This window comes from Panthera leo, chromosome A1 (assembly GCF_018350215.1).
Source record: "Panthera leo isolate Ple1 chromosome A1, P.leo_Ple1_pat1.1, whole genome shotgun sequence".
Taxonomy (NCBI): Eukaryota; Metazoa; Chordata; class Mammalia; order Carnivora; family Felidae; genus Panthera; species Panthera leo.
The window spans coordinates 132,712,003-132,724,886 of NC_056679.1; the positions used below are offsets into that span (position 1 = coordinate 132,712,003).

Sequence of the window (12,884 nt, forward strand, 5' to 3'; positions counted from 1 at the left end):
CAGCTTGTAAAGAAAGATTAGTTCTAAAGTAAATGCTAGGAATATTTGCCAAGTATTTTGAAGAATTGGGACAAGTTTCAGGAAATGCTATGCAACCACCAGAAAGAATGTATAAAATGTAAATTGTAGGGAAAAGAAGTTAGGATAATTTGCATAATGGTCTTCACTCAAGTCTTGGCTCTAATAAAACACATTTTCCTGTATGTATATTTATTTGTGATGTTCATGTACGATGCTGTTGCTGTAGTATTTTAGCCATATCAATCCCATCTCACTTCAAGTACACAGCGTCTACTATGTGCTCAGCAGTGTGCAGTGTGTTAGAGTTGAGGATTTTGACAAAAGAAGACACAATGGTTATTGTGCTTGAGAAAGCCCTCGTCTAATTTAGAGTATGAGTCAAACCAACTGAACAGGTGGATGACAGTAATTTAAATACCTAAAATGAATGGCATAGGTAAAAGGTGATAGAAGCTCAGATTTGGATGAATTTGAATGGTCAAAGAAGACTTGATAGGAGGAAATTGAGGCCTTTATGCCAGTAGGTCAGAAAATTTCTGAAAGTATATTCTATAAAATGTTTTGCAAAAGTTTTAAGACAGTAATTAACTCAGTATAATTGTGGCATGCTCATTTTTCCAAATGCAGCTCTGCAGTCTGGTGATCTATGTCAAAATCCATACCACTTGATTTTTTTTGCCTGAGTACTTCATTTGTTTGCTGGACACAGGAAACATCAAACCTAACAAATATGCCTTCTTGTCAATGCTGTTATATTATTCTGTATTATTTCTTAGAAGTTTCAGAGTTTTGTGTTGAAAGTGTTTTAAAGAGAAAAGAAACAATGAAGAAGGTGTGGCTGGGACAGAAATAATAGAGCCTGGAAGTTTAGGGAAAGAAAAAACTAGTGTTTAATTAGACAGTAGAAATCTCAAATTTAATCTAGATTCTCATTTTCAAATAATTGCATGTATTAACTCCTGTAGAGAAGACAGAATCACATAGTATTGCCTGTTTTCAACTTTTGTACTTCTTGGTTGCAAAAAGTGACTAGAAAAATCCATTCCCAAGAGTATAATCATATTTGCTAGAGTGATTGCAGGTGCACTGGTTTCTCCACACAGGTGCAGTTCTCCAGGGCTGCAGAGGCACTGAAGGGGGAGAAAAGATAAATGTACCAGCAGCTGAAGCATTGAATGAGCTTGAAGTCATAACAAAGGGGAATAAAGATACTCCGCAAAATGATGATATAAGAGGAAAAGCAGAGAGAATGCAGATAGAAAAATTCCCAGTAGATCAAAATATTTTAATTTTTTTTAAAAAGGCAGTTTTCATTATTTTTGAAAATATTTATTGTGCGTGCACAAGCAGGGGAGGGGGAGAGAGAGAGGAAGAGAGAGAATCCTAAACAGACTCTGCACTGTCAGCACAGAACCTGATGCGGGACTCAATCTCAAAAACCATGGGATCATGGGGGCGCCTGGGTGGCTCAGTCGGTTAAGCGGCCGACTTCGGCTCAGGTCGAGATCTCACGGTCCGTGAGTTCAAGCCCCTCGTCGGGCTCTGTGCTGATGGCTCAGAGCCTGGAGCCTGCTTCCGATTCTGTGTCTCCCTCTCTCTCTGACCCTACCCCGTTCATGCTCTGTCTCTCTCTGTCTCAAAAATAAATAAACGTTAAAAAAAAAAAAAAAAAAAAAAAAAAAAAACCATGGGATCATGAACTGAGCTGATATCAAGAGTCGGACACTTAACTGAGCCACCCAGGTGCCCCTAGATCAAAATGTTTTAGTTAGAAATAGGAGGGAATCCTTCAGTCTCCTTTTCTTTGGTAACAAGAATTGTAAATCCTGAAAGAAATTAAGATAAAATCCCAGAAGGTAAGAAGAAAGTATGACACAAAATTTAATGTGTTCTTTTGACACATAAAACTATGGTTTCTAAATTTTCTTCCTTTCTTTTTACCCTGCCTGTATTTGGGGAATAGTATCACTTCAAGAAAGTGGTAGTTTTTCATGAATTGCAACAGAAACTGTACAAGGGTGATTATGGGTGTATCTGTTCAGCCAGGGTGGAGGTTCTGATACCTTCACCAGTTTCACTGAGTTAACATCAGGTATGCTGTAACCAAACACTCAACCTTGAGGTAAATGTTAGGAAATAAAGGAAAACCAGTGGAGGTTCATCTTATCAGTAAATGTTTGAGGTAATTTTCTCTTAAAGGTGTTTAACAGTAATGAAAAGTTGTCTGTAATAATTGGTTTGTACTCAGAAGAGTTGTGAAAAGAACAGGTGATTAGCTACCAAAGTCTTGTGTTTCAGTCATCAGTCCACTTGCTGGTCATTATGTCAGTAATCCCATGGCCAGCCTCTTCACTTATACTAGAACTTCCTCAGAAACCCAGTCAGTAGTGGTGATGTCTCACTGCTCCTCGAGGCTTCAGTTCTGTGTATCCGTAAGAGATTGTGGAAATAATTATTTTAGACATTTTCAGCCAGCTCCACACACTGAACTTTGCATCCCTGTTAATTTCAGCCACCACCAAGCATATGAGACCCTCCAATCATCCATCATTTCTTGTTGTGACCTTCATACTTTTGCATGTATGAGCTCATTCCTTTACCAGTTTTCATTCCTTTATCAGTTCGGATCCTCTATGAAACAAATAACATAAAACTGCATTCAAGCTGGCTTAAATATAACTGGAAAATAGGTCTAGGTCAGGTTTCAGAATTAACTGTTATAAGGGTGATATCAGTAAATATTTGCTTTCCTTCCTTTATTCTTCTGTTCACAGTGTTTATTTCATCCTAAGTCAGGTTCTACATAAGGTGGATGCCAGCTGCAGTCATGAACACAAGCTTGCTCGGTCACACACAGTGGAAATAAGACCTGTTTCTCTCATAGGAGTTTGAGGGTAGGGGCAGCCACCTTCACAGATCATGGACATGGCAGGGGGTGTGGTAGTCGTGGTGTGCATGGGTACTAGGAAGAAGTATGTGCATAGACTTAGTTAGAGGGAGGCAGTGAACGGCTGGACAATGAACACATATTTAGCTATGTATTCTACTCTTAGACTTCTGCCTTGTTATTTCTGGAACCCTTGTCCTGTAGTCAACAAACTCCTCCCCTTTTGATACTCTCTGGATTGTCTTTTCTTCTAGTAACCATTACTGAAATCCACTCAACCCTGGGGAAAATATTTTCTCTATATCCCTCTCTTTCACACCCCATAGATCACAAAATAAAGAGGAAAGACCACATCTTCTTTGTTTGCCAGCTTCTGTCTTGCCCTCACTTACACTCCCAGACCAATATTTCTTCACCATTGTATAAACACCTTCAAGGCTCACAATCTGGTTTTATCATTCTATACCCTGTTCATGATGTCCTCCACCAGATACCTGGTTGGTCTTCCCCATTCTTTGAAGACTTTGGTTTCTGGCTCAGTCTTCCTTTCTATTCCCAGGCCCAGCTGTCAAGCTGCTGACTCCAGTGTTCACATAAACAATTTATCCAATACTAGATTGCATTCTTCAACTCATTTATATCAACCATCCACTTCTGGGAAAATGTCCTGAATCATATCAGACTGCTTAACCTTTGAATTATTAAATTCAAACCCACACTTTTTTACTACAACCTAACTACTCCCACTTTACCTGTTTTATTGATTTTACTGAGACTGTAGTCTCTCTACTCCTGCTTTACCTGTTTTATTGATTTTACTGAGACTGTAATCTTTCTACTCCCACTTTACCTGTTTTATTGATTTTACTGAGACTGCAGTCTCTTTTCTTATCTAAAACACATCCAACTTGGGGCACCTGGGTGGCTCAGTCAGTTGAGTGTTTGACTTCTGCTCAGGTCATGATCTCTTGGTTTGTGAGTTTGAGCCCCACATCCAGCTCACTGCAGTCAGCCTGTCAGCACTGAGCCCGCTTGGGAACCTCTGTTCCCCTATCTCCGCCACTCCCCCATTTTCACTCTCCCAAAAATAAAAAAATAAAAATAAAAGTAAAATATATCCAACTCTAGAGAATCACTTAGATGTACTCTACAGTTCTTTACCTTCTTCCTATCCCTCAATCATTGTAGTCTGACTTCCACCCCCACCATCCCGCTGACACTGCTCTTGCCAGAATCATCAATGACATTCCTGTTGCTAAATTTAACAGACTCTTCCGTCTTTCTTGAGATTTGTACATTTGGTAGTTATTTACTCCCTCTTTTTTTTTTTTTTTTTTTTTTTTTTTTTTTTTTTTAAGTAGGCTCCACGCCCAGGGTGGGGCTTAAACACTCGACTTTGAGATCAAGAGTTGAATGCTCTACCAACCCAGCCAGCCAGGCACCCCTCCCTCCCTTTTTTTCTGCTTACTTTTCACAGCTTCCTAAATCCATTCTGGTTTGGTTTTCCTTTATCTCCATGATTAAACTAGAGTTAGGGCTCAGTTCTGTTCTTAATCTGCAAACTCCCTTGGGCCAGTTCAACCATTCCTCTAACTCCACTTATCATCTCATATTAATGAATTCCATTTAAATGTGCCATACCACTTCAAACTTGGCATGTCCAAAATTGAATATCTCTTCCCCCCCAACCTCGAAAAAACCTCCTCCTCCTTCTACATTGCCTATTTTAATGATGTTACCACCATCCATACATCCAACTACAAGAATCTTGGACAACATCCTTGATTTCTCACCCTCCACCCCTATACCAAGTACCAAGTCATACTGATTCTACTTCCTGAATATCTTTTAAGTCACTCCAGTTCCCCTCTTTTCCTAATTCAGTATACCATGATATTATGCTCCAGTTACAAGAATAGCTTTCCTCTAATATAATCTCTCTTTTCCAAACCTTTCAACTCACTTTAATTTGGGCAATTTCTCTAAAATGTATACCTTATTTCATCTCTTACCTGGTTAAAACCCTTCAGTGGCTCTCTCACGGACTTCAGGTTGAACTCTTTATTGATTCCCAAGGCTCTTCATATTCTGTAGTCCTTACTGACCTTATCAGATTTCTCTTTCCTTACTGCTTTTGGCATTTAGATAATTTCTGGATGTAGTCCAGATGTTGACTTGCTCCTTGTTGCCTCTGTAAAATCTTCCAAGAAAAGTTCCTTCTGAGGTCTTTCAGAGTTCCCTCTGCTTATACCTGTCGTCTCACTCACCTCAATATAGAATAATAGTTCCTTTATCAATTTGTCTCTCCACAATAATAGCAGAATGTTAGTAGGTTTGCCTGTTTATCCTTGATGCCTGTCACAATGACCAGACAATATATGCTCATAAGTATTTGTTAAGTGAATGACCTTAAATAAGTCATTAGCCTCTCTGAGCCTCAACTGCCTCATCATTAAAAAGGGAATAATGCACTGCCTACCTCATAGGGTTGTTTTGGGGTCTTGTAAGATCATAGGATTGAAGTTTAGCGTAGCAGTTAAGAGTGTGAGTTCTGGATCTCTATTATCTCCGTCTGGTTTTTAATCCTAGCTCACAACATATAACCAGCTATGTGACTTTGGACAAGTTACTTAACTTTCCTTTGTTTTAGTTTCCTCTTTAGTAAAATGAGAATAACTACAGTATCTGCCTCATAGTTTTGTTTTGAGGACTAAGTGAATAAATGGCAAGCATTTAGTACAGTGCCTAAACACACAACAAATGTTAGCCATTAATTATAATATTTTTATTTATAAGTTCTAAAATTATATTGCATGATATATAGTACATATATACACACATATGGCATCAATTATTAGTTTGAGGTTGTCAGGGAGGTAAAGGATTGTTATCATTAACTTAATTTCTTTTGTCTTTTAGAATAATGCCATAGCAATACCAGAGTTTATTTCCCAAACCTTAAATTCAAATTTTCATAGTTGATTTTTGTGAAATTTTGGTAAAAAAACATTTTTTTTACATGCTGTTCATTATAAAAACGTTTTGAAACATTGTAGGTAGATGTTGACACAGGAAATAACTTTTTTTATTTTAATTTTAATTTTTTCTTAATTAAAAATTTTTTAACATTTATTCATTTTTGACAGAGAAAGAGAGAGAGTGGGCGAGGGGCAGAGAAAGGGATACACAGAATCCGAAGCAGGCTCCAGGCTCCGAGATGTCAGCACAGAGCCTGATGTAGGGCTCAAACCCACAAACAACGAGATCATGACCTGAGCTGAAGGACACTTAACCAACTGAGTCACCCAGGTGTCCCTAATTTTTATTTTTTTTTAAGATTTTGTTTTTTTAAGTAATCTCTACATCCAACGTGGGGCTTGAACATAGAACCACAGGATCAAGAGTTACATGGTCTTTTGACTGAGCCAGCCAGATGCCCCAGCACAGGAAAAACATTTATATAAGAAAGATTACTGGTTTAATTTATAAAGGACACTTATTATGTCTTTGACACCTAACTTCATTTCTCACCATGACTTAATTACATGACCAATTCAGTGTTTGGTAAGTACTAATTTCATTAAATCTACATTCAAGGGAAAAAAAAATACAAATGCATTTAATTTTGTGCTTACGTGTTCACCTGAAAGAGACTTGCTCAATTTTATTAAAAAGTTCTTTTTAATATACTTAGACAGTATACATTTGTGTATTGGCTTTGGATCAACAGATGTCTAATTTTTATTCTTTTTCTGATTCTTTTCAGAGTTGGTGGTTCCAGGATTTTATTCAGAATGACTTTAGGAAGAGAAGTGATGTCTTCTCTTCAGGCAATGTCTTCCTATACTGTAGCTGGCAGAAATGTCTTAAGATGGGATCTTTCACCAGAGCAAATTAAAACAAGAACTGAGGAGCTCATTGTGCAGACCAAACAGGTGTACGATGCTATTGGAATGCTTGACATTGAGGAAGTAACTTACGAGAACTGTTTGCAGGCACTGGCAGATGTCGAAGTGAAGTATATAGGTGAGTAGCATGCAGACGCCCATTGATATTTCATTTTGTAGGCATCATAAACCATTTTATGCTTTCTGTGTTGGCAATCATTTTCCAGTTTTACAAGACATTGATTTTTCCATAACGATTAACTAATTGCTTAGAATTCAATTAAATAAAATTAAAATGTTTTATTATGTTGGCAGTGGTGCTACAAAATGTACAATCTCATTACATCTGCTTTCTGGAGAGTATTTTGACATAATATATCAAAACTCTTAAGAAGTTCATACCCTAGCCCAGCAGTTCCACACCTAAGCATTTAATCGAAATAAATTATCAGATACAGGAAAAATTATGTACAAATTTATGTATAAACAGGTACTCTGTCGTAGCAGAACCTTGGAAACAACTCCTGGGTGCCATCCAGCATATAGAAAGACCACGTAATGGTATGCTCAGGGTCTGCAACACTATGTAGCTATAATCATGTTGAGGAACAGCATTTCTTAACATAGAAAAAAAATACAGAGAAGAAAACCAGAAGAAAATTTTACTAGTAGCTAATTTCTTAGGTATCGGATTTATGCTTGATTTTTTAAAATTTACTGTCTATGCCTTTCTCTATTTTGCATATTTCCTATACTTAAAATACATTATTTCTATAATATAAGTATTAGGCCCTTTGAGTTAAAGGAATGGAGATTCATTCCAATTGCCCCTAAGGGTTGGACATATTCTGTGATATAGTTATGGCTAAACAACCTTGGCTATCCAGGTTTTGTAAGAACGTAAGTTATCGGGATATCATAAACATTTGTATGTATTCTGGAATTTGGAAGGTTGTCCAGAATCCTGTACAGCCCTAGTGACCTAGTCATCTCTTAACCCTCACCAACCCCTCAACACCAAGAATTCCCTACCCTGTGCCCCACCTTAATAGGGACTCTCTTACCTCTTCTGTTTCAGTTTCTGCCTCTTCCCACCAGCTGCTTCACTGTCATTAATGGCCACTAAATCTGGATAAAAGTCTTGAGTTTAAACTACTAAATAAAAAAGACCTGGTGGGTCTCATTAGTCAAACTCAAAGGGATGGAGTTGGTTCACATTTGGCAGAGTTTTCCCAGAAGGCAATATTTTGTGTGTCTCCCTTGCTATATGTGGTTTGTCCTTGGTTCAGAGACTCATTTCTTCTTCAGTCATATATGGCCAACATGGTGTGCCAGCCTGGTGAATTATGCATTTAACAAATATAAAAATCAGTGGGGAAAAAAAACAAAATCTTTTTAAAAATTATCTTAAAGTCTGCTGCTTTTCCAATAATACATCTTTTATTTTTTTTAATGTTTATTTATTATTTTTGAGACAGAGAGAGAGCATAAGTGAGGGAGGGGGAGAGAGAGAGGGAGACGCAGAATACAAAGCAGACTCCAGGCTCTGAGCTGTCAGCACAGAGCCCAACACGGGGCTCAAACTCAGAAACCGTGAGATTATGACCTGAGCCGAAGTCAGACGTTTAACCGACTGAGCCACCCAGGCATCCCCCAGTAATGCATCTTTTAAATATACTTTTAGTTTTCAGAAGTCCTTGCTCTCTCATAAATTTACCTCTGTAAGTTAATCCTAAAAATTTTTGAGTTTAGGAGATTTTTAAAGACCAACTTTATCTTATCTGTATTTGTTCTCAGAGCTCATTCTGCCTCCTGCAGTAACTGTTAAAACCTCATTTGACTAGTGTCCAATATTGTTTATAGTTTGGCAGTAAGAGCATAAGTCTGGTTCAGGTCTTTGTGGCAAAGTAAGGAAGGAAATGGTTTTTAGTATTATTGTTTGTTTAAGAATATGTTTCCAGTTTTAGGCTCCTGCATTTTGTTCTGCTCATTTTAGTTCTTGAGCAATTTGATTTTTTCTTAATATCTCCTTGACTTAATTTTAAAAAGTAAATAGAAATTATACCTATATAGTTAACTCTATCACTTAAACAGGTGCTACATCTATGAAACTTTAATTCTGTTCCATTCTTTAATCAAGGAACATAAAAGTGTATATTAAATCAAATCCTTAAAGAATAATTATTTAATTAGACTTTTTAAACCACATGTTATGAATTTATGCAGATATTTGAGGTGATTTTTCTTTTTACAGCTTTATAGCACTGTTTTAAGAGGACTGATATGAGTGAGGTAGCTTGTTTAACTGGATAGTTTCTTGGTATGGAAAGGATAGCTCTACTGTCTGCCATATATCAGATGTGGAAGTTTTACCTGTTTACAATACCTTCAAAGTACTAAAGCTAATAAAAGTGTATTCATTGTCACAGCACAGCCACACCGTTCCTATAAACCATACTCATTTTGTGTTGGCTAGCTGGCTCAGTCAGTTAAGCGTGCAACTTTTGATTTTGGCTCAGGTCATGATCTCATGGTTCATGGGTTAGAGCCCCACGTCAAGATCCTCACTGTCAGCACGGAGCCTGCTTGGGATTCTCTCTCTCTCTCTCTCTCTCTCTCTCTCTCTCTCTCTCTGACTTTCCCCTCCCTCCTCTCTCTGTCTCTCTCTCAAAAAAAAAATAAAGAGATGCCTGGGTGGCTCAGTGGTTAAGCATACAACTTCAGCTCAAGTCATAATCTCACGGTTCATGAATTTGAGCCCTGTATCAGGCTCTGTACTAACGCCTCAGAGCCTGGAGCCTGCTTCTGATTCTAGGTCTCCCTCTCTGTGCCCCTCCCCTCCTCATTCTCTCTCTCTCTCTTTCTCTCTCTCTTTCTCTCTCTCTCTCAAAATTAAATAAACATTAAAAATTTTTTTTAAATAAATAAAAACAAAAAAAATAAACCATACTCATTTTTTCTGTAGTTGGGGTCATTTCACTGACATCAGATTTTTGCCCGATGAAAGTCACAATACAAATGTATTAAAAACCCAAGAAAGAATTTTAATATGTGAAAATTAGAGCAGTTCGTTACCACCATCATTTAATAGGAATAGTCCCAATATTCAACTCTTCCCTGGATGTGTCCACTGAGATTTCTGGGAATCTTCTAAAATTGTATGGAACTTTTATGCTTGTATGAACGTTTGCATTTCGGGGAGGGTCCATAACTTTGACTAGATTCTCTAAAGAATCTGTAGTGAAGGTTAGGAATTTCTATATTAAATAAACTTCCCCCACCCCAACTAAATTGGTCTGCTTTTCTCTGGAAAACAGTGTGGAGGTTCCTCAAAAAATTAAAAGTAGAACTACCCTATGACCCAGCAATACCACTGCTAGGAATCTACCCAAAGGATACAGGAATGCTGATGCATAGGGGCACATGTACCCCAATGTTTATAGCAGCACTTTCAACAATAGCCAAATTATTGAAAGAGCCTAAATGTCCATCAGCTGACGAGTGGATAAAGAAGATGTGGTTTATATATATAAGGGAATACTACTTGGCAATGAAAAGAATGAATTCTGGCCATTTGCAGCAACATGGTGGAACTGGAGGGTATTATGCTAAGTGAAATAAACCAGGCAGAGAAAGACAGATATCATATGTTTTCACCCATATGTGGATCTTGAGAAACTTAACAGAAGACTATGGAGGAGGGGAAGGGGAAAAAAAAAGTTACAGAGAGGGAGGGAGGCAAACCATAAGAGACACTGGATACTGAGAACAAACTAGTGTAGATGGGGGTGGGGGAGAGGGGAAAGTGAGTGATGTGTAGGGAGGAGGGCACTTGTTGGGATGAGCACTGAGTGTTGTATGGAAACCAATTTGACAATAAATTATATTTAAATAAGTAAGTAACTAACTAAGTAAGTCTGCTTTTTTCTAAAACATCCTCTCTCTCTGCCAGTCCCCATGCTTGTAGTCTCTACTTTTCCAGTCCTCTCCTGAGGTCTTCCTCTTGCCCTGCCCACCCTAAGGTCCAGCCTTCATCATAGGTATTACATAGTGCTCCAGTCCTAATATTGCTGTGTTCGAGTTACTATCCCATTCTTTTGGCAACTAAGCTGCTCTATCCTGTATTCTTTATCTTTTCATGTACTGTTCCCTCCTCCCACACACCAGATTATAAAATGTGTTAGTATGAGAACTATGTCTTTATCTTTCAGCATTCCCAGTTAATAAGTTACACCCTAAACATACTTTGATAAGTGCTCAGTTTATACCCTTATTGTTCCTAATAATGCCACTGCAACAGCCAAGTCCTGCATTAGATGCTGTTTCCTTACAAAACTTTACAGAAGGTATAAAATGAAAAACTTATATTAGGATAATCATTCATCTAGGTAGGAGGTATTTTTCTTAATGCTGATTGGATGAATCCTTATGATTTTGTCCTCTATTGACAGTGGAACGAACCATGTTAGACTTTCCCCAGCATGTCTCCTCTGACAAAGAAGTGCGGGCAGCAAGTACAGAAGCAGACAAAAGACTTTCTCGTTTTGATATCGAGATGAGCATGAGAGAAGATATATTTCTGAGAATTGTTCATTTACAGGTAAATGATGTTATAAACCCTTTTAAAAGAAAAACAAAATCTGTACTAAAAAAGTAAAAATCTTTGACCAACAATAAAAAGTATTTGAGGGCGCTTGGACGGCCCAGTTGGTTAAGCATCAGACTTTTGATTTCACCTCAGGTCATGATTTCATGATTTCAAGTTCATGAGTCCAAGCCCCGCATCAGGCTCTGCGCTGACAGTGTGGAACTTGCTTGGAATTCTCTCTCTCTCTCTCTCTCTCTCTCTCTCTCTCTCACTCCCTCACTCCCTCACTCCCTCACTCCCTTTCCCTCCCTCTCCCTCTCCCTCTCCCTCTCCCTCTCCCTCTCCCTCTCCCTCTCCCTCTCCCTCTCCCTCTCCCTCTCCCTCTCCCTCCCCCTCTCCCTCCCCCTCTCCCTCTCCCTCCTTTTCTCTTTCTCTCTGTTCCTCCCCTGCTTGTATTCTCTCTTTCTCTCAAAATAAACAAATAAACTTTAAAAAAAGGTATTTGAAAATTTCTAGATTTTGTTTCTAATTATTATAGTAATGGGTACAGCATAGTATTTATTGTTATACTACGTAGGTTAATGTTGAGTTGCTAATTACATTCACTTAATACTAAAGACCAAGTGTGAAAAAGTGTACATCTATAAATCTAAGGATTGTTAATTGTCATGAACATAATGGTTACTCTTTGAATTTTCTAAATGTTGCAAGGTTTATATTAGATCAGATCAACTAAATGGAATTGAATTGTTTATCTGTAAATATCATGTGGTTTTGGCCATGATATTAATGACATACTGTTGATGCTGCATGCCTAAGTCATTCCTCTCTGTCATCCTTACATTTTTCAAGACTCACAGAAATTACCGACAATGAATGTTTTAGGTGGGTCTGCCTTGAGTGCTTTTGATATTTTCATCACCAATGTTGATTTGCTTCCTAGCATTTTCATCATGTCTTTGCTTTGAATTTTTATTTTCATGACACTCAGCAATTTGTTTGGAAAACAGCCATTCTTTATAATCCTAGACATTTTGGTTTAATTTTGCATGTTTCTTTATTCAAATCTCAAACATTTTGGGGGCACCTGGGTGGCTCAGTCCGTTGGGTGGCCGACTACAGCTCAGGTCATGATCTCATGGTCTGTGAGTTCGAGTTCCACATCAGGCTCTGTGCTGACAGCTCAGAGCCTGGAGCCTGCTTCCGATTCTGTGTCTCCTTCTCTCTCTGCCCCTTCCCTGCTTGCTCTCTGTCTCTCTCTCAAAAACAATAAACATTAAAAAAAATTTTTTTTTAATCTCAAACATTTTGTTCCTTTTAGCAAATTATGATAAGAGTTGAAATAAGAAAGCAGTTTTATTTCACGTTTTAACTTACTAAAGAATATGTAATCAAGACTTTAGACATTTAAGATATATGTGCTGTCTATTCTCTCATGTCAGATAGGCACTTTTTACCCTGTAATTTATATTCATCTATATTGTTCATAACTGTTCATCTT

General features: G+C 37.9%; 1 protein-coding gene across 5 annotated transcripts in view; it reads left to right on the forward strand.

The window, feature by feature from the left end:
• Positions 1-12,884, forward strand: part of NLN (neurolysin) — a 122,628-nt gene that overhangs the window by 33,109 nt on the left and 76,635 nt on the right. For all 5 annotated transcript variants that reach the window (XR_006202964.1, XR_006202963.1, XR_006202962.1 and 2 more), the window contains exons 2-3: positions 6,675-6,934; positions 11,247-11,395. Coding sequence is in view for 2 of the 5 variants with exons in the window: in XM_042940378.1 (XP_042796312.1) it covers positions 6,675-6,934; positions 11,247-11,395 (409 nt within the window). In the remaining 3 variants the exon portion in view is untranslated. The remainder of the gene's footprint in view (positions 1-6,674; positions 6,935-11,246; positions 11,396-12,884) is intronic.